At 42.6% G+C, this 23,153-nt stretch overlaps 1 protein-coding gene across 1 annotated transcript in view; it reads right to left on the reverse strand.

Moving 5' to 3' along the window:
* The window catches only part of CLSTN2 (calsyntenin 2), a 1,124,690-nt gene extending 1,113,460 nt beyond the window's left edge, over positions 1-11,230 (reverse strand). Inside the window, 1 exon segment of the mRNA XM_040349061.1 lies at positions 10,881-11,230. Within this exon segment, the coding sequence (XP_040204995.1) occupies positions 10,881-10,947 (67 nt within the window). The 5' untranslated portion in view covers positions 10,948-11,230.
* Between the last annotated feature and the right edge of the window lie 11,923 nt (positions 11,231-23,153).

Below are 23,153 nucleotides of genomic sequence, written 5' to 3' on the forward strand. Positions count from 1 at the left end.
AATAAAAACCGCAGAGGTGATCAAATACCACCAAAAGAAAGCTCTATTTGTGGGAAAAAAAAAGGACGTCAATTTTGTCTGGGTACATCGTCGCATGACCGTGCAATTATTAGTTAAAGCGACGCAGTGCCAAATTGTAAAAGGTGCTTTGGTCAGGAAGGGGATAAAACCTTTCGGGCCTGAAGTGGTTAACAAGACCCTGTCCCCAACTTAAAAAAAATGCAAGTATAAGAACAATAAATTAAATATTTACATCATTTATTGCAGAGTTTTAAATAAATTATATTTTTTGCAGCATGTCTTTGAACTCACTAGAAATGTGACTAGTCAACTCCCTAGCACAGCCTGCGGCTTCCTTGCATATCACCACTCTCTCCTCTTCTGGAAGTGTCTAATTACTCTCTGTGCTGGCCCAGCTCCTTCACCCCCCCCCCCTTTAACCTACCAATGTAACTTTTATGTAGCAACTAGAAGAAGAGTAAAGAGCAATGCTATAGACTGTCACTTGAGTGTTAACCCTGAGTCTGCTGTGGCTCACATGCAAGTTGGCAGTGCCCAGCAGCAGTCTCAGCAGGCTTTCAGATGTCTACACAAAGGAGGTTTTTATAGATAAATAACATGGATCAAATACATGAAATGCACATATCATCTCATTGGAATTTTGTTTGTTGAAATGAAGGGTCTGGTGATAGGGTTTCATTAATTTTGTTTTTAGATCTCATTATTGCTAGCAAGGCTGACAAATGTGTAATTACTGGCAATAGATGAATATATGTTGATATTCAGAATGCGATGTGATGAGTTTATGAATATTCCATAGCAGAGCAGGCATTGCTCAGTAGGATTAAGCTGTTAATATGTGAAGACGCATTCTTCATTTGCACAGTGTCCTGTGCGATGTTGTGTTCTACTAGAAGAAATAATGCAACGTGTTACATCAGTGTTGTGAAGGCAAATGACTCCAGACAGTTCATACAATCCCCCTGTATCTTTAATATTCCATCTGTAATAACAGGAAAGAGGCCTGAAGTAAAGTTTAGTGGAGAGAGTGAAGATATGCACTTATTTAGTGACAGTCCCTGGGCATTTCTATGACAGGTACAAATAGTGGAAGCCACATGGAGATCTCCAGGGTACTGGATGTATTGTCATATACTGTGCCTCTGAGTCCTTGGGAAATGTAATCATATTGCCGGTTATCCAGGGACGTGTAGGACTGTCACGCATCAAACACCTATATAGAAATGGTTAGTGAATTAATAGTGCAAGCAAGGGGAATCCGATTACTGAAGACTATAACATATTGGCCACACAACAAAACAAAATAAAATTGCGTTTTAACCCAATATATAAAAATGTTAAAGGACATTTGTTTTGGAAGGGAAGCAGGTCTATCAGCATTCCTTAATACGTGTGTGCCAAGGCAGTCATGGTGTACAAAGTACAATGCAGTAAGCCACAGAAAAAAAAAAAAAACACAGAATTCAAAAAAGGTATTTGCTGACTGGCTACTATGAGTTATTGAGCTCTGCACATTGCAAAATGCTTGAGCAAATGAAAGTGTGTATTTATTGATAGCATGTAAAGCCCTGTACACACGTGCGAGAATCCCGTCGAATAAAAAACGTTGGTTTTCTCGACCGGATTCCTGGCAAGCATTTCTTGCCAAGCCCCGTGTACAGACGCACATTCAAAAGAACCGCCGTTCTTTTGAATGGCAAGAACTCAGTGACGTCATCAACTAGAGGGTGGTAAGCATACACACGCTCAGGTTTCTCGACAGGAAAACACTGCCGAGAATCCCGATGAGAAAATTGAGAAGCCCGATGAGAAAATAGAGAGCAGGTTCTCTATTTTTCTTGTCGAAATTCCGGCAGTTTTCTCGTCGAAAAACCATACACACAAACGGCAAGGAACCGCAAGAAAACTTCTGGCAGAGCTTTCTTACAGAGTAAACCATGCGTGTGTATGAGGCCTCGTACACACGACTAAACGACGAAACTTGGTGGGAGAGCTTTTTTGCCCAGGAAACCAGTTGTGTGTACGTTGTTATCAAGGAAACTGACGAGGAACTCGAAGAGCAAAAAAGAGAGCAAGTTCTTTTTTTCCCCTCGACGGGAGTCTGAATTTGCTCGTCGTGTTCCTCGTCGGGCTGGTTTTCGACAAGAAACTCAAGCGTGTGTATGCTAAGAAACCCACGCTTGCTCAGAATAAAGTATGAGACGGGAGTAAAAGTAGCATTTGTAATGGGGAAAACTGACCAGAATCTCGACGAGAAAAATAGAGAACTTGCTCTCCATTTTCTCGTTGTGATTCTCGGCAGTGTTTTCCTGCTGAGAAACCCGAGCGTGTGTATACTTTGGAAACCCTTGCATGCTCAAAATGACTTTGATGCATGCGCAGTAGCGCACGCTCGTCGTAGTCGATGACGTCAACGCGTTTGTGCCATTCAAAAGAACGACAGTTAATTTGAATGGTATGTGTGTACACTTGGCCGGCAAGAGAATCTTGCCAGGAATCTCGTCAGGAAAAACTATGTTTTTTTCCTGACGAGAATCCGGGTCGTGTGTACAGGGCTTAAGTCTAGAAACTTGTTAAATAGTAATATTCGTAAAATGCTTTTATGTTTTAATATGTTAAAATTATGTTTAACTGAACAAACATAATTCTATTTCTGGTCACACAATGTATTTCAGATGGAAAGATTTTATCAGGTGCATCGTAGTAACTCATTACAAAGCTCTACTGCAATTTATGTAACAATCCTCACCCCCCGGGGTATGAATTAGGTAGTCGTGCCTGCCCACAGCATGTTGCTTGGGGCATCCAATTGGCAGGTGCCATGCCTAAACCTATGTTAACACCTTCCAATAGATTGTCAATTCTAGCACTGTATAGCTCTGCTTTTAGTATATTAGTTAGTCCTCTTGAATAGAACAAGAAACGTAAAGGATGGTATTTCTGTTTGCATTTGTAAAACAACATAAGTTGAAACATATGACAACAATCTATTTCTAGTTTAACAGGAATGATCTTCAAAATGATCTTGTTGAAGGTACCCTAATTGCCCATATCAGCCTCTCAACATTTTTACAAATACCTTTAAATAGGGGTCGGTGGGAAAAAAATAACCCTTACATTGGTGGGGTGAAAAAAAATGGGCAGAATGCAAGCTAAAAAAATCATTGGTGTTTTGCAACTAGCTCTGCAAAGTGGAGCTGGTCCTGGAACTATGCAGGAACCATTAAATAGAAGGTTAAAGTGTTACTAAACCCACAACAGTAAAATCAGTCTGTATGTGCAGAATAGCATGCTTCTTATACTCACTGAAGAACTTAAGGGGTTAATCCTCTGCATTGTGTAAAAAGACAGTTTTATCCTGTATACACAGATCCTCTCCCTCCTGCACTGTCTATCTGGGGAAGGCCAGCTAACACAGACAGAGTAGCCGACCTGCACATGCTCAGTTGTGTCTTCTATGCTGGAGAGAACAGTTAGGCCCCGTACACACGACCGAGTTTCTCGGCAGAATTCAGCCAGAAACTCGGTTCAGAGCTGAATTCTGCTGAGAAACCCGGCCGTGTGTACACTTTCGGCCGAGGAAGCCGACGAGGACCTCGGCGAGGAAATAGAGAACATGTTCTCTATTTCCTCGTTGTTCAATGGGAAATTTCAGCTCGCCGAGGTCCTCGGCGGCTTCACAAGGAACTCGACGGACAAAACGATGTGTTTTGCCCGTCGAGTTCCTCGTTCGTGTGTACGCGGCCTTACATGTTCTTAGGCCGCGTACACACGGTCGGTCCAAACCGATGAAAACGGACTGAAGGACCTTTTCATTGGTCCAAACCGATCGTGTGTGGGCCCCATCGGTCAGTTATCCTTCAGTCCTTGCTTTATAATTGAACCGATGGACGCCTAACCGATGGGTCAAAACGAATGGTTAGTACGCAAAAGCATTGGTTAAAAACCTGTGCATGCTCAGAATCAAGTCGACGCATGCTTGGAATCATTGAACTTCATTTTTCTCTGCACGTCGTTTTGTTTTACGTCACCGCGTTGGACTTGATCGGTTTTTTAACTGATGGCGTTCTCATCAGATAGACTGATCGTGTGTACAGGGCTTTAGAGATAGCAAGGTCACATGATATTGACATCACACATGTGGGCGTGTATACAGGCTGGGAGAGTGACACCCCACACGGCAGTGTTTTCTCCAGATAGTGGCAGTGAGCAGAGGAAGAAGATTTCCCTCTAGCTATCAAAACATGGACTCAGGGGGGTGCGGAGACCAGTGAACCTGTAACATGTTACACCCTGAGGTGAATGTATCCTTTAAATCGGCCACAGATCAAGGAATCCCTAACTAATCCTGGAGGAACCCATAGGTGTGCGCAGCCTATTGCATTAGGGTATGCACCCCAAAGCCCAAACACACACTACCGATCACTCATGATGTTCATTCAGAATGGCAAGGGGCCGGTAAATTACATATTTACCGGCCCCTTCCCCACTCCTAAAACATCCCAGCAGCAACAGCCGATAGGAGAGGAGGGAAGCTGGCAGCGCTGCGGGGGGGAAAAAAAATGGGAGCCAGGACAGTAGGGGGAGTCTGTGCTGCACAGAGTGATTAGGGTGTGCCTGGGCACACCTGGCACACCCTGTGCGCATGCCTATGGAGGAACCCAAGGTACCACAGAACCCAGGTTGAAAATAACTGGTTTATACTATCAGGGTTGGTTTAATCAAAACATGGAAAGGTCAGTCCTGGCCAGATAATTGTGGGAGATATTGAGTTAGCTTGATTCATAACAGAAAATTGCCAGTTCACATTACAATTCGTATTAACATTATGCAAATGTTATGAGGCACAACAATCAGTATGGGGTATAATCACCCAAAGTTCCTATCCCATTCATGGGTAACTGATGAAAGTGTTAAATAAGATCAGCATTGGACCACATAACTGATCATCATGTTAACCCAATGGGGTTGGTTTACTGAAACTGGAGAGTGCAAAATCTGGTGCAACTATGCATGGTAGCCAATCAGCTTCTAAGTTCAACTTGTTCAATTAAAGGGTCACTAAAGGATTTTTTTTTTAGCTAAATAGCTTCCTTTACCTTACTGCAGTCCTGGTTTCATGTCCTCATTGCTCGTTTTTGCTTTGATGTTGCTGTAAAACTGCTCTGATCTCCACAATTCCTGGTTGTCTGGCTCCTTATAACCATCATACTGGGAGCTTTTCACGGTGGTCTAAGCTGTCATTACTGTGTGTCTAAAACTTAACAGAACCAATCAGATTCAAGACTGCCCTGGATTTGTTTGTTTTTGTTCTGTGGGTCTCTTTACTTCACATGAACATGAAACCAGTTTAAAAACGAAAGTGAAACTACAGGCACATTATATGATTTAATCTATTTTTAATCATTTTTAAAAGGAATCAGTTAACTTTTATGTCTCTATACCCTGTAAACAGTCATTTCAGCAAAAAAAATGTTTCCTTTAGTGATCCTTTAAGCTTTGACAAAAGAAAAACCTGGAGGCTGATTGGTTTGTATGCAGAGCTGCTCTAGATTTTGCACTCTCCAGTTTTAGTAAATCAACCCCAATATCTAGATTAATACATTTCATATGAGTTGAAATTCAGCATACCGAGAAAGGAGCTAATCAGCCTGCCTGACATTCCAAATTCTGCACTGCAGTTTTTATTCCTTATGTATCTTAGAAAATATATGTATAGAGTCACCCAGCTATTTCTCTATTATGGCACCATCTCTTAATAGTAGACAACTATAATTCCTTATGTAGTCACTGTCATAATATCTGGCCAAAATTATACTGAATAGGGTTTCTGGTGTATATATATATATCATTATACGCCACCAATGTTGGTAGGGTTTGCGCCTATTCTTCACTATGAAGAATATACATGGGTATACTGTTTATCACATATATCATGCACTGGAATATACCATATAGATCACTAAGTTTGTCTCACATAACATTACTAATGTACATGATACATTTTAGCATCCTTAATGATATACATTTCAAAAGGATTGGAAGCTGTAGAATGTGACATATTCAAATTAAGAAATGTACTTCACCCTCCAAGGTAATACAGGTTGAGTAAATATAGTTCATACTTATAGCCGGCTGTAGTTAGTCAGTGGCATGAAATAATCTATACACGATCAGTACTTTGACTGGAAGAAGGATCGCATATGTTTAACTGGTGATTTTGGTCTAACAGAGCAGTTAAACAGGACAGGATACACAGCTTTGGCTTCAAAACATGGACAGCCATTTTTAGGTCTCCTTGAATATTTCCACACCAGGACCGAGGACTGTCAGTTATCACAGTTATTACTAAAATGGATATCCCCCCGAAATGTGTTATTTGATGGCAGAGTTTAATACTTTTTCTGCTGAAAATACAGCATAGTCTTAAGTACTTCCTTGATACAGTACTTCTATGCCATTCAAGATTCCACAGCTCTGCCCACTATACATTCCACTATACTGAGCCACCATCATCATCATCAATGGGCAGCTTCTACTTTCATATTCTTAGGGCCAACAAATGACTAACGTTTGCACCAGATCTTGCACCCGTGCTCAAGATCATTGATCATTGTTTAGTCATTGCTAAACCATGCTTATGCTGGAAATATTGAAATGAACAGTTTTTGTGAGATCCCCCATAACCACCGAAGCTCTCCCTCTTCAGCTCCAATAACTTCCTGGAAGGCACCAGAGATGGAGCCTTCCCAGTCATAGAAACATAGGGCCAGATTCACAAAAGAGATACGACGGCGTATCTCCTGATACGCCCTTGTATCTCTGTGATCCGTCCTAACTATGCGGCTGATTCATAGAATCAGTTACGCATAGATAGCCCTAAGATCGAACAGGTGTAATTGAGTTACACTGTCGGATCTTAGGATGCAATTCTATGCCGGTCTCTAGGTGGCGAGGCCATTGTGGTCGGCGTAGAATATGCAAATGACTAGTTACGGCGTTCCACGAATGTACGCGTTACCCGTCTCTCTAACTTTACGTTGTTTCCGTCGACATACGCGTCGTAAAATTAGGGCTGAGCCCTAGGTGTTCTAAGCAATGTTAAGTATGGCCGTCGTTCCCGCGTCGAAATTTAAAAAATCACGTCGTTTGCGTAAGTCGTTCGTGAATGGCGCTGGACGCCATTTACGTTAACGTCTAAACAAATGACGTCCGTGCGACGTCATTTAGCGCAATGCACGTCGGGTAATTTTCCCGACGGAGCATGCGCAGTACGTTCGGCGCGGGAACGCGCCTAATTTAAATGGTGCCCGCCCCATTTGAATTAGGCGGGCTTGCGCCGAGCGGATTTACATTACACCACCGCAAGTTTACAGGTAAGAGCTTTGTGAATCAGGCACTTACGCTGTAAACCTGCGGCGGTATAACGTAAATGGGATACGTTACGCTGCCGTGGAGCAACGTAAATGTATCTGAATCTGGCCCATAAAAATTAGTTTGCAAAGGTTAGCTGTTTAACAATGAGTGTTAAAAAAACAAAAGTGGATTGGAATTTGCCTTTTACTGCAAAGTGTTGAAAGGTCCACTTTAATGTCATAGTCGTAAACCATTCAATAGTGAGCACATGTATACAGAATTTTAAACAAGGCGGCGATAAAACAAAGTCAACAAACAAACAAAAGCCGCAGTATTGTTTTGGGCTAGAAATAGGTGCTATACTGAATACACAAGCATTTCATGAGCGTTCATCAAGTCTAGTTTATGCTAGAGCACGAATCCCAATTATCCTTCAATTATGAACTATTTGTAGGTTATGCAATTCTGAAGCTTAAATTTTATTTCAATATTCCATCTAATTAGAATTCGTAAATATCAGTCAAGTCACACATGGATGAAGGCAAGTGATTCATATCACAGATGTACCATCTCTTATTACTGCATTAAACTCACATAAGGCAGCATGCTTTTTGGTAGGCAACAGTACACAGACGTGCGCAGTCAACACACTCCGTTGGAGAAATTCAAAAGGAAAAAGCTTTAGGATAAAAAGTATCGAAAGAATGAATAAGGAAATATGTTAAAGGCTGAAGAGAAAAGCATGCAAACGTGTCAAATGACAGCTTAGCACTTATCATTTGATTTCATTATATAACATAGCAGCACAGCTTTATAGATATGCAATATGCCCAAATACAATACCGTAACCACCAGCTGTTCAAAATATGTGTACATTTGGGCTTCATCATTATGGTAAGGAGCAACGTGGGCTGATATAAATCAAGCTTTCACTGACTGAATCAACACATTGATTGGGTAACATGGGTTACTGCACTTTATACATTGTCATGGCTTTTTGCACTGCTGTGTTAAAAAGGCTAAATAGCTTAGAATGCAGATGATATCTTCCTAGGACTACTATTGTCATTTTAGACAACAGAAGCAATTAAAAAATGTTATTCGGGAATATCTTGACAATACTTGCATGATATTATAATGACAGCAGCTATAGATACCAAACAGCAATTGGAGTATATTACCAAAGTTTTACACATGCACTTCAGTAACACATAATGCTATTTTTTAGACATTAATTGCTGGGGGGGGGGGGGGGGGGTATTAAAATAATGTATTTTTGTAACCTAAAAATGCAAAGTGCTCTCGTTTGTAAACTGGCATAAAGGAACCATCAACTAATTAATGTAAAAAAAAAAATCCTTTAAAAGTCAGTTGAAGACTTTTTATTCCTTGCCTAATGCAGGAGTTAACACAAGCCTCCAATGTGCTCCCTGACAAATCAGCACGTAAAAAAACAATAACAGCAGTCACCACTGGACCCGGTGGGGTGAAAACAGACGCTAACGTTTAACGGGAACATTAGACCCTTAAAATGATGCATACCTCCATGTAGTAACTGACAGATGGCTGAATCTGGAGCACTGCTGCTAGCTATCCACCTGCAACACCCTGTGCCAGTGCCACAGTCAGCCTTGCAAAGGTGCAACTCACCTGCAGGTGAAGCACAAAATACTCCCTATCCTGAGCCAACAACATACTTATTTTACTCTCTATGCCTCTGTACAGAGCAAAGTCATACTCAAATCTATAGCTCTGTCTTACTTCTCATCCTACAGGTCTGACTTTCCCCAGGTATCAAAATCCCTGAGACAAAAGTAAGTGGTAGTTGGAAAACATTCCAATGAATGCGGCACTGGCTTGGGATACAAGTAGATTATAATATAATATAATCTTGCTTATAAATGAAAATAAAGCTTTACTTATTCTCTGTTCTCAAAGGATGGGTTTCAGGTCAACAGCAGCTGGACTGACAATAACTACTCCATGTGACAAAAGCAAGTGGCAGTTGGAAATCATTCCAATGAATGGGGTGCTGGCTTGGACTAGCAACACAGTATAGCATAATATACCGTAACATATTCTTGCTTATAAGTGAAGGTAAAGCTTAACTTATTTCCTGTTCACAATGGATGAGTTTCAGTTCAACAACAACTGGAGTGACAATAACTACTCCATGTGACAAAAGCAAGTGGCAGTTGTAAATAATTTTAATGAATGTGGTGCTGGCTTGGAATAGGAGTATAATATAATATAACATATTCTTGCTTATAAGTGAAGGTAAAGCTTAATGTATTCCCTGTTCACAATGGGTGAGTTTTAGTTCCACAACAACTGGAGTGACAATAACTAATCCATGTGATAAAAGCAAGTGGCAGTTAGAAATCATTCCAATGAATGTGGTGCTGGTTTGGACTAGGAATAGAATATATAAGATAATTTAATATATACTTGCTTATAAGTGAAGGTAAAGCTTCACTTATTCCCTGTTCACAATGGATGAGTTTCAGTTCAACAACTGGAGTGACAATAACTACTCCCTGTGACAAAAGCAAGTGACAGTTGGAAAATATTTCAATTAATGTGTTGTTAGTTTGGCATAGGAATGTAATATAATATAATATTATTCTTGCTTATAAGTGAAGGTAAAGCTTCACTTATTATCTGTTCACAATGGGTGAGTTTTAGTTCAACAACAGCTGGAGTAACAGTAACTACTCCCTGTGACAAAAGCAAGTGACAGTTGGAAAATATTATAATACAATATTATTCTTGCTTATAAATGAAGGTAAAGCTTAACTTATTATCTGTTCACAATGGATGAGTTTCAGTTCCACAACAGCTGGAGTGACAATAACTATTCCATGTCACAAATACAAGCAGCAGTTGGAAATTATTTCAATGAATGTGATGCCAGTTTGGAATAGGACTATAATATAACATATTATTACTTATAAGTGAAGGTAAAGCTTCACATATTCCCTGTTCACAATAGATGAGTTTCAGTTCCACAACAGCTGGAGTGACAATAACTATTCCATGTCACAAATACAAGCAGCAGTTGGAAATAATGTGGTGCTAGCCTGAAATTGGAATATAATATAATATAACATATTCTTGCTTAGAAGTGAAGATAAAGCGTAACTTATCCCCTGTTCACAAAGGATGAGTTTCATTTCCACAACAGCTGGAGTGACAATAACTACTCCCTGTGACATCTCCACTCCAGCACACTACACACCATCAGTAAGCACCATCTCTCCAGGACTTTATAACATGTTCCATTTAATAACCTTGAAGCTAGAGATATCACAAATCATCGGATACAATATAAACAAACCACAGAGCCTCTACTACAACAATTGCATCGTTGTAATAAAAGTATTTTCGGTTGGATGTCTCAGAGAGACAGGGATGGAGGTGCTGGACAGCTCCTTGGAGGCTGGAGTCATGGTCCAGGAGATGAAAGTATCAGATCTCTGGTGGAGGTCATCAGCTGATCTTACCTTTAGCGGCGAGGATACTGCAGACAACACCCAGGAAGAAAGCAGCTGTCACCCACTGAACTGACATCCTTGCGATAGGAAAGTGCAGGCAATCCCTCTCCTACTAGGTGCTCCTGATCATACAACACACAGGCTGCTGGGGTGTAGTAGGAGCTCCTTAAATCACAATGTAGGATGCTTGCTGCTCCTGTGTAGGGAGTGACAGAGGATCGGTGTCTCGGCTGCTCTCTCTCTCTCTGTGCCCCTTGCAATGCCTTGCTAGCGATGCCCACTAATTCTCAGCTCTCTGCTGCTATTTCTTCTCCGGAGCTGTCTGCTGGAGATTTAAATCCCCTAATAAGGCTCTCTGCTGCCATCTGCTGGACGCCTCGCTTCTATCGTCCAGGTTACTACTAATGGCTGTACAATCCGCCTCCCTAGAAGATCGTGCGTATTAACCCTTTACCGGCAGCTAGGAGAGGATAAGTGACAACATACAAGAGCTGCTTACATAACAAAGGGAGCCAATAACAGAGGGCACAGAGAATAATGATTTGCCTTTGCTGGAATATGGAGGCAGCACAGTCAGATACATTGATTTGTTTTAATTGGCCAATTCTCAGGCTCTCTGTAGCCTTGCAGGCAGGACATTATTCATACAGCTATGTAAAAAGCCTAGCCCAGACTTTCTTATTAAATCCAAAAAGAACAATGGAATTTATTGCAGCTTACCAATCATTAAATGTGGCGACTGCATTAGTTTTCAGTTTTTTGGCCGTTTTCCCTTTATTTTCACCTGGTGATCCATCAACTCTGCATGGAGGAGCAACAGAGACCCCTATAGACCCCATTACACACTATTAGATTTTCTGCAGAATTTTGTCTTCGGATTTACCAAAACCATATAATGCACGGACCTGCCTGATTGCATACAAATTGAAACTGTTAAAGTTTGACCTCATATCAGGGGTCAAGTCCTGGGGAAAGAAGTGTGGAAACTCCCACCCAAGATCCACTCCCACACCAAAAAAAAAAAATATATATTATACGCTCATATGCATAATTACTAAACCGCATGTTTTTTGTTTTTTTTTCGATCCACTTTGGGCAAGTTCTTTCTAAATCCTGCAATAACTCGCGGCAGACCTCCACAGTGCCTCCTGGGAACAATGACAAAAGCTCTCAGGAGACTTTGCGGCATCGAGGAAGTGACGAAATACCCGATAAATCCATATACAGGAAGCTGCCAGTAGCATAAAGGATTACTAAGGTTCGCCTGCCCCTGACAGTGACTCGAGCTGGGCATCGCCGCTTAGTGAAGGATTGGCTCAGGCGGCTCAGATGCTCTCGTCCTGCAAAGGGAACTGCGTTCCTGCTGTGAAAAAAGTGCAGGGACTCCGTTCCCACGCATTCCCGCAGGACTTGAGCCCTGCCTCATATTATATGGTTTTGGTAAATCTGAAGACAAAAATCGGCAGAAAATCTAATAGTGTGTACGGGGCCTTAGGCTGGTCATACATTACACAATTTTCATGTTCAATTTTTTACCAAAACCATATAATAGGAAGTCAAACCTAAACACTTTTAAGTAGATTCAGGTAGCAGAGCCTATAGTTACGGCGGCGTAGCTTAGCGTGTTTAGGCTACGCCGCCGTAAGTAAGCTAGGCAAGTACATGATTCTCAATGTACTTGCCTGCTAAGTTACGACGGCGTAGCCTAAATCGGTGGGCGTAAGGGCGCCTAATTCAAATGTGTTGGGGGGGGCGTGTTTAATGTTAATGAGGCTTGACCTCACGTTTTTTACAAACTGCGCCGGGCGCCTACATTTCCCAGTGTGAATTGCGGCTAAGTACGCCGCACGGGCCTGATGATTTCGACGTGGCCGTAAACGACGTAAATCCCGATTCGCAGACGACTTAGGCCCCATACAGACGAGCCGGACCGTTTTCAGCGGACATGTCCGCCCGGAGATTTCTGTCTGATGGTTGTACACACCATCAGACAGAAATCCGCGCGAACAGACAGCGCGGTGACGTGGCCGAGCCATCGCCGCGACGATGACGCAGCGACGTGCGCGACCCTGGAAGGTCAATGCTTCCACGCATGCGTCGAATCACTTCGACGCATGCGAGGCATTGCGGACGATCGGACATGTCCGGTGAGTCTGTACAGACGACCGAACATGTCCGACGGACATGGTTCCAGCGGACATGTTTCTTAGCATGCTAAGAAACATTTGTCCGCTGGAAACCTGTCCGATCCGCCGGACATTTGTCCGGTCAGCCGTACAGACGACCAAACATGTCTGCTGAAACTGGTCAGCGGACCAGTTTCAGCAGACATGTTCGGTCGTCTGTACGAGGCCTTACGCAAACGATGTAAAAATTTAGAATTTCGTGGCGGGAACGGCGGCCATACTTAACCACTTAAGCCCCGGACCAATATGCAGCCTAAAGACCCAAGGTGTTTTTACAGTTCGGGACTGCGTCGCTTTAACAGACAATTGCGCGGTCGTGCGACGTGGCTCCCAAACAAAATTGGCGTCCTTTTTTCCCCACAAATAGAGCTTTCTTTTGGTGGTATTTGATCACATCTGCGGTTTTTAGTTTTTGCGCTATAAACAAAAATAGAGCGACAATTTTGAAAAAAAAGCAATATTTTTTACTTTTTGCTGTAATAAATATCCCCCAAAAACATATATAAAAACATTTTTTTTCCTCAGTTTAGGCCGATACGTATTCTTCTACCTATTTTTAGTAAAAAAAAAATCGCAATAAGCGTTTATCGATTGGTTTGCGCAAAATTTATAGTGTTTACAAAATAGGGGATAGTTTTATTGCATTTTTATTTTTTATTTTTTTTTTTACTACTAATGGCGGCGATCAGCAATTTTTTTCGTGACTGCGACATTATGGCGGACACTTCGGACAATTTTGACACATTTTTGGGACCATTGTCATTTTCACAGCAAAAAATGCATTTAAATTGCATTCTTTATTGTGAAAATGACAGTTGCAGTTTGGGAGTTAACCACAGGTGGCGCTGTAGGAGTTAGGGTGCACCTAGTATGTGTTTACAACTGTTTGGGGGTGTGGCTGTAGGAATGACATAATCGATCGTGTCTTCCCTATAAAGGGAATGACGCGATCGATGCGCCGCCATAGTGAAGGACGGGGAAGCCGTGTTTACACACGGCTCTCCTCGTTCTTCAGCTCCGGGGAGCGATCGCGACGGAGCGGCTATAAACAAATAGCCGCGCCGTGGTCCCGGATCGCTCCCCGAGCGGACCCGACCTCCGCATGTAGCGGGGGGGGGTCCCGATCGGACCCCCCACCCGCTAATAGGCGAGGACGTACGTGTACGCCCATGTGCCTGTACGTGCCATATTGTGGACGTATATGTACATGCGGGGGTCGGGAAGTGGTTAACATTACTATTCCACTAGGGCCTAGCTCTAACTTTACGCGGCCTATCTCTTACGCAAACGGCGTAAAGTACTGCGTCGGCCGGGCGTACGTTCGTGAATCGGCGTATCTCCTCATTTACATATTCTACGCCGACCACAATGGAAGCGCCACCTAGCAGCCATCCAAAATATTGCAATCTAAGATAGGACGGCGCAAGCCGTCGTATCTTAGATATGTTTAAGCGTATCTCTGTTTGAGCATACGCTTAAACATAAGTCGGCGTAGATTCTACTGATAAGTCAGCCTAACTCTACCTGAATCTACCTAACTCAATTTGTATACAATCAGGCAGGCCCTTGTACTACATAGTTAAGGCTGGGTTCACACTGATACTACACGACAGTCATCCAACTGTCATCCTACTTTGCTCTGTGACATCGGTCCTACATCGGTCCGACATTGGTCCGACATCCAACCGACTTTCATGAACAGAATACTACTTTGATCCGACTTTATGATAGTCTGACTTGTCCTTTGACCAATCAAAACAATCCCAGTGTAAAATAAATTCCTTTTACTGCTGCTGTAATCACAATGTCAGATGTCAAAAGTCAGATGGTAAGGACAAGGGGCCATATTCTGAGTATAGTTACGATGGAGTATCTCAGGATACTCCATCGTATCTCTCTTTTTTGGGCCGCGTATCTATGCAAGTGATTCTTAGAATCATTTTCGCATAGATACGCTTAAGATCCGACATGTGCAAGTCACTTACACTGTCGGATCTTAAATGTAATTACTCCGCCGGCCGCTAGGTGGCGTTTACGTTCAGGTCTCATTTGTTTATGCAAATGAGCCTGATACGCTGATTCACGAACTAAATCGTGTCGCGTAACCGTCGCCAACGTCGTTTGCGTAGGCATAAGGTTACCCCTGCTATATGAGGGGTAACCTTACGCCAGTCCCACGTAGGCCATGTTAAGTATGGCGTCGGGTCCGCATCGTGTTTTCCCGTCGGGTACGTCGTTTTACTAAGTCGTCCGCGAATACGACTTTACGTCAATGACGCACACGTCGGCGTCATTGACGTTTTACACCGAGTACTGGAGCATGCGCACTGGGCTATTTTAAGCCCGGCGCATGCGCAGTTCGTTCGAATCGGGGGCGCGCTTAATTTAAATACAAGCCGCCCCCTTGGATATACGCGGGCCAATTACACTACGCCGCCCCAAACTACGGAGCAAGTGTTTGGGGAATACAGCACTTGCTCCTGTAGGTTGGGGCGGCGGAGTGTAAATGGCTTACGCGCCGCCCGCCTACTTTCTACCAGAATATGGCCCAAGGATCCTACTTTGATCCGACTTCAGTGATATTCAATGGAGTGAAGTAGGACCAAAGTAGTACAGGGAGCATTTTCAAAGTCGGACCGACTTGTGTCGGACCAGTTAGGACGGCTCTCATAGGGAAACATTGATTTTCACACGTCATGCGACATGAGCTCCCAATGTCGGAGCGTTTGTCGGACCATCGTGAACCCGCCGGGCACACGCGATCGCTCGTTACAGAGCGGGGACCGGGAGCTGTGTGTGTAAACACACAGCTCCCGGTCCTGTCAGGGGAGAAATGCTTGACTGTCTGTTCATACTGTACAATGTATGAACAGAAGATCAGTCATTTCCCCTAGTGAGGCCACCCCCCCTACAGTTAGAACACACCCAGGGACATACTTAACCCCATCCCCGCCCCCTAGTGTTAACCCCTTCCCTGCCAGTGGCATTTTTATAGTAATCCAATGCATTTTTACAGCACTGATCACTATAAAAATGCCAATGGTCCCAAAAATGTGTCAAAAGTGTCCGAAGTGTCCACCATAATGTCGCAGTACCGATAAAAAAAAAAAAAAAAAAAAAAAAAAAAAAATTGCTGATCGCCGCCATTACGAGTAAAAAAAAAATATTAATAAAAATGCCATAAAAATACCCCCTATTTTGTAAACGCTATAACTTTTGCGCAAACCAATCAATAAACGCTTATTGTGATTTTTTCTTACGAAAAATATGTAGAAGAATACGTATCGGCCTAAACTGAGAAAAAAAACGTTTTTTTATATATTTTTGGGGGATATTTATTATAGCAAAAAGTAAAAAATATGAATTTTTTTGAAATTGTCGCTCTTTTTGTTTATAGCACAAAAACTAAAAACCGCAGAGGTGATCAAATACCACCAAAAGAAAGCTCTATTTGTGGGGAAAAAAGGACGCCAATTTTGTTTGGGAATCACGTCGCACGACCGCGCAATTGTCAGTTAAAGCAACACAGTGCCGAATCGCAAAAAGTGCTCTGGTCTTTGACCAGCAATATGGTCCGGGGGTTAAGTGATTAAGTAGTTACGGACAAAGTAATTGTTTTTTTCTTCCTTTTACATGAACAAATAAACGGCTGACAGATGTAAGCAGTGTCAGTGTTACATGGTTTGTCTCAGCACTAGAACTGTCTCTTTTGCTGGACAGCTTTGTCTGTCAGGCCCCGAACATGTCTGCTGAAACTGGTCCGCAGACCAGTTTCAACGGACATGTTCGGTCGTCTGTACGTCCGACCGGACAAACGTCCCGCGGATCGGACAGGTTTCCAGCGGACAAATGTTTCTTAGCATGCTAAGAAACATGTCCGCTGGAAGCCTGTCCGTCGGACATGTTCGGTTGTCTGTACAGACTCACCGTACATGTCCGCTCGGCCGAAAGCCCTCGCATGCGTCAAAGTGATTAGACGCATGCGTGGAAGCATTGACCTTCCAGGGCCGCGCACGTCGCCGCGTCATTGTCGTGCTGACGGCACGGCCACGTCACCGCGTATCGTGTCCGCGCGGATTTCTGTCTGATGGTGTGTACAACCATCAGACAGAAATCTCCGAGCGGACATGTCCGCTGAAAACGGTCCACCGGACCGTTTTCAGCAGACAGTCCGTCCGTGTGTACGAGGCCTCAGTTGAAAAAAAAATGTTGAAAAATAACAGACCTGCTGACTGGATCACCAAGTGAAAATAAAGGGAAGCGCTATATATATATATATATATATATATATATATCTACAGATCCCCCTCTCACTGTCAAAACAGGCAATCAGGAGGGTTCAGAGGCTTGTGCTTCTGTAGCATGTTACATGTTATACTGTGGTCGTGGGTTCAACCACATGCCAACCGCCGCACGATTTACGTCGTCAGAATGGCACGGGCAGGCAAAAGGGCGTACCCGTAGATTCCTTTGAAATTCCCGCACACTCAATGTTCGCCCGCGGCACGCGATTGCGGTGAGGAGAGGCAGATCGGAGAGATGTAAACAAGGCATTTTCCTGTTCTGCTTAGCAGCATGACAGGGATCTACTGCTCCCTGTCATCGGGAACAGTGATCTCTGTCATGTTTTAGTGAGCCCACCCCCCCCTACAGGTTGAGCACATCCAGGAAACACACTTAACCCCTTGATCGCCCCCTAGTGTTTAACCCCTTCACTGCCAGTGTAATTTACACAGTAATCAGTGGCTATTTTTTAGCTCTGATCACTGTATATATGTTAATGGTCCCAAAATAGTGCCGCAATGTCACAGTCATGATAAAAATCACAGATCGCCAATATAACTAGTAAAAAATAAAATAATAATAATAAAAATACCATAAATCTATCCCCTGTTTTGAAGATGCTATAACTTTTTTCGGTCTAAACTGTGGAAGATGTGTGTGTAATTATATATATATATATATATATATATATATATATATATATATATATATATATATATATATATATATATATATATATATATACACACACACATACACACATACACACACACACACATTTTTTTTTTAGGGGTAATGTATTATGGCAAAAAGTAAAAAATATAGGAAGTCTGATGCTAGAATTATTTTTATCATTCTGACGTTCACAGCAATACCTCACATATGTGGTGCGATCTCTGTTTACATATGCATGCGGCACCTATGTGCGCATTTGTCCATGCACACGTGGGGATGGGGGCGCTTTAAAAAATGGTTACATTTTTTTATATACAAGCGTATTTTTTTACACTATTTTTATTGTATTAATTAAATAATGTATTTTATCTTCCACTCTTCATGGTGAATGTGATTGGACCAGTTGCATCTGTACTGGGCTCACCAATGGGATGGGAGAGCCTAGTAAAGGCGGCAGCCGCAGGAGGGGGACCTCTTTCCACCACCTAAAAGTGACTGTATAGATTTCTTCAAGGGTTTCTGCAGAGAACTTCTCAATGTGACTTAAGCCCTGTACACACACGATCGGTTTGTCTGATGAAAACAGACCGTTTTCATTGGACAAACTGAATGTGTGTGGGCCCCATCGGTTTGTTTTCCATCGGTGAAAAAAAATAGAACATGTTTTAAAATTTACCTATGGATAAAAAACCCCCCCAAAAAAAAACGATCGTCTGTGTGGAAGTCCATCGGTCAAAAATCCATGCATGCTCAGAATCAAGTCGACGCATGCTCGGAAGCATTGAACTTCATTTTTCTCAGCACGTTGTAGTGTTTTACGTCACCGCGTTGGACACAGTTGGATTTTTGACCGATGGTGTGTAGGCAAGACTGATGAAAGTCAGCTTTGTCAGATATCTGACGAAAAAATCCATCGGATTAGATTCCATCAGATATCCGATCGTGTGTACAGTGCTTAAGCTTTAGAAAATGATTGACTTCAGGATAAGCCTGTCCATTGTTTACACTTTTAATCAGGCTATTGATTATCAGTACTCAGATTATCAGTGCTCATCAGTGTAGTTCAGGGATATGCAATTAGCGGACCTCCAGCTGTTGCAAAACTACAAGTCCCATAAGGCATAGCAAGACTGACAGTCACATGCATGACACCCAAAGGCATGATGGGATTTGTAGTTTTGCAACAGCTGGAGGTCAGCTAATTGCATATCCCTGGTGTAGTTTATCAGTGCCCATCAGTGTCACCTGTCAGTTCTCATCAGTGCAACCTTGTCAGTGCCTCCTAATAGTGCCCATCATTGAAGCTCATCAGTGCGGCCTATCAGTGCTGCCTCATGATTTACTTTATTTTATGCCCGAAGGAGGAGGTGACACTTAAAAAATGCATTGCGATCCACCCCCATCCTGATTCGGTCTCTTGCTAGCTCTGTGAGAGCTGGAGACACCACCGGTTATATACCTCCATACAGTGGGTCCTGAGCTTATCCCCACAGCGGTCTTCTCATCCCTTGTGACGGCTGGTTGCTTAATTGGTGATCCACATCCACCCTATGTGCAGCTTGCAAGATACTTTTATGTACTGTAAGTGTATCAGAATAAAGTGTTACTTGCTTTTACTATCACACCTGTAGGGGCCCAGATGGGGTTTTTTTTTTTAGGGGTCCGGAGGTCCCCAGGGGCCCGGAGGCCCATAGAGCCCCATATGGCAACTCCCCTTTTTTTTTAATATATATTTTAATTTTTTTTTTATTAAAGGGCCAATTTTATTTTATTTTTTTTTATAAAAAAACAAAAAAACAAAATTATAATATATTATTATTTTATTTTTTATTAAAGGGCCCAGAGGTTTCTTATTATTATTATTATTATTATTATTATTATTATTAAAGGGCCCAGAGGTCACGGATGGCAACCCCCCTTTTTTATATTTTTTTTTTATAAAAAATAATAATAATTTGTGTATATATATATATATATATATATATATATATATATATATATATATATATATATATATATATATATATATATATATATATATATATATATATATATTTATTTTATTAAAGGGCCCCGGATGGCTACCCCCCTTCTTTATATATATTTTTCTTTATTTCTTCTTTTTGTAAAGGCCCCCCCCCCGCTTCTCAATTTGCAGCAGCCCCCCCCCCCCCGTTCTCTGCTCCAGGGGGCCCATGCCTGAAGCTGTGTAAGGGGCCCCATAATTCCTGATGGCTGCCCTGACTATGTCTGCAATCCCCATCCACCTGGGGACTTCTCCTTGATATTCCTTACTACTATGGACTGTATAGACTAATTCTTACCCTATTCTATTTGAATATAACTTATTTTGTTGTTTTTCCTCCCCTTATGGTCCACCTTATAGATGCCAGTGAGCACTGACTGACTGACACACTACCTGCCAGTTCTGTGTGATATATTGCTTATATGGCTGCATCTCCCGCCAACTTTTCTGCAAATTAACCCTTTGTGGTGGCCATCTCTCTTCTATTCATTCCCTTTTTAGTACACCCCTTTGTAGGAACTTCAGACCAGGCATTTGGTTACTTTTACTTGAACCTCTTGCAAATTACAAAGTTGATGTAGCATCTCAAAGATCCTTTTACACACCTGGGCACCCTGATTAAGGCTTCTCTAATCCATCAACATCAATTTGTGGTGTCAAACATTTTAAAACAGTAAACTGTGCTCTCAGTCACTTTATAAATGCTTTTTGTTTGTTTAAAAATAAATACAGGCATAATAAAATCTATAAAAAAAATCTTTGACAGGCTAGATTTAACTTTTAATAATGGTCCAACTGCAGTCATATTTGGATATGCCACAGTGAGATACTTATGTTATTAAAATTTGAAAAAAAGTCTGACATTTCATCAAAAATGTTTTATCATCTATTCATGGCTATTTTCATATGCCTTTCTTGTGATGTTCACATGACAGAATAAATGTTTATTATTAATGGTTGAATAATCCTGTCTTATTTTTGATAAATGTCAAAGAGGGAGAAAGGTTAATTTGGGGAAAAAAATATTTAAAAACACAAGGTGAATTAACCTATGGCAACCAATTAGACATGAAGTTTTAGCAGCTTTGAGAGGGATTACATCTTAACAATTGCCATAGTTACCACAAAACACTGTTTTTCAGGGGTTTAAAGTATTCCTCACTTTGCATAAACTAAAAAGCTTGTATAATTTCTTTTGTCACTGTTGTATAGAGCCTCCATCAGGGGGGTACAGGCTACAGCCCATACACTTGTAAGGGGCCATAGCGTCTCGATGGGCCCGGACGCTTGGTGGAGATGGGAGAAGGCAGGGTAGGTGCAGGGGAGCTCCGTGGCTGTACTGGCTTTTGGAATGTGAGTGAGTCGGCTGCTGCTAAACTGTACAGTATCATTGAGCTCACATTGGGCTCTTTGCTGCCACCTTAGGCAAATTCCTACATGTGCAATCTTTGTGTGTGCTGCACAAGAGCTGGCACCAGGAACACATGATGATGCCTTAGATCAGAGGTCTCCAAATTGCGGCCCTTTGCTTGCCTTTATCTGGCCCTTGGAGCACCATTCCATCCACTTACACCAACAATGGGGCATATGGAGCACTATCAAAAGGGCACCTTCAATTGATACCAACGATGGGCCACTATTTCTCCCACTGACAGCAATGCTGGGGCAGAATTCTTTCCATTGACACCAACAATGGAGCATTATTCCTTCCACTGACACTAAAGACAGGGCATGTTTACTCCCACTGGACACTTTCTACTCCCACCGGCCCTCCTAAAGTCTGAAAGACAGTAAACTGGCCTTTGCTTAGAAAGTTTGGAGACCCCTGCCAAAGATGCTGCGTCTCCACGCAGATCGTTGTGCTGGTGCTTGCTCGTCCCCCACTTTCCTCTCCTGCCAGGTTGCATGCTTGGATAAGTGTCTGGTATAGATTTTTTTTTTTTTGGGGGGGGGGGGGCTACGCTGTTTTTTTTTACGTGGGGTTCCCCTTAAAATCCATACCAGACCGAAAGCGCCCAGTATGACTTTAGGTATACCCCTACGCTTTTTTTTTTATTTTCTTCTATTCCTGCCAAAGTTTTTTTTTTTCTAATCAGCTGTCAGGGGCCACCATTTTTGTTGCAGGGGATGCCAAAAATCTTACTTGCATCTTAGTGCAGACTTCTGGGAAAATCAGAGAGCCAATCACGCAAGCAGGAAGTTATGCTTCTGGGGGCCGTACTATACACATTCTGTGTACAGAACACCTCTGGGTTGCCATGTTGCCTTTTACAGAGCTGCAGATTGAAAAGGAAGGCTAATTTTTAATAACATTCCATTACAATATGACTTGTGTCACAATTGTATATGCTATATTATTTGTTTTTGCTATTTTTTTCCCCATGAAAGTGGAGATACCCTTTAAATATTTTAAGCTTTAACCAGTTGCCGCCTGCCCACCACCAAGTGACGGAGGGGCGGTGCGGCTCTTGTTCTGGGTTGACTACATTTGACGTTGGCCCATTCAAACGGGGCATGTACGCGATCAGGTGTGCGCAGCCCTGCACTGTCGGTGGCGGCGTGTCCCCAAGACACAGCGCATCACTGACGGGGTGAACAGACTTTGAGCATTGCTGTTTACCACGTGATCGGCCATGATCAAGTCACGGCCGATAACCGATGATATTGCCCACTTGAAGAAGGTGGACGTGCGCAAACGGAAGCGCGCTGTGCGGACATGTCGGTGGCGTTGTGTTCCTATTAACTGCTTGACACCGAGCTTGGTAAACAGCCAATTGCTGGTGGCTGTTTACCACATGATCAGCTGTGAACCATTCACAGCCGATAACAAAATGCAATCACAGACCGGTAACTAGCTGTTACCGTCTCTTCTCTACTCACACTGGAAACGGTGTGTGAGGAGGGAAGAGCTAGGGATCAGTGAGTTACCAATCTGTGTGTATTGTACTGCACCAAGCACACACATAAAGAGAACCTGTCACAGTGGATCGGCAAATGAATCAGAGGAAGAATGGGTCCCTCCTAAAAGGGCACGGCGCTCTGGAAACCAGGCAGCCACCAGCAATAGACCCCAGGATCAAATACCCAGTACCAGCGCTGCCACCAGTGCAT

This window comes from Rana temporaria, chromosome 4 (genome assembly GCF_905171775.1).
Source record: "Rana temporaria chromosome 4, aRanTem1.1, whole genome shotgun sequence".
Taxonomy (NCBI): domain Eukaryota; kingdom Metazoa; phylum Chordata; class Amphibia; order Anura; family Ranidae; genus Rana; species Rana temporaria.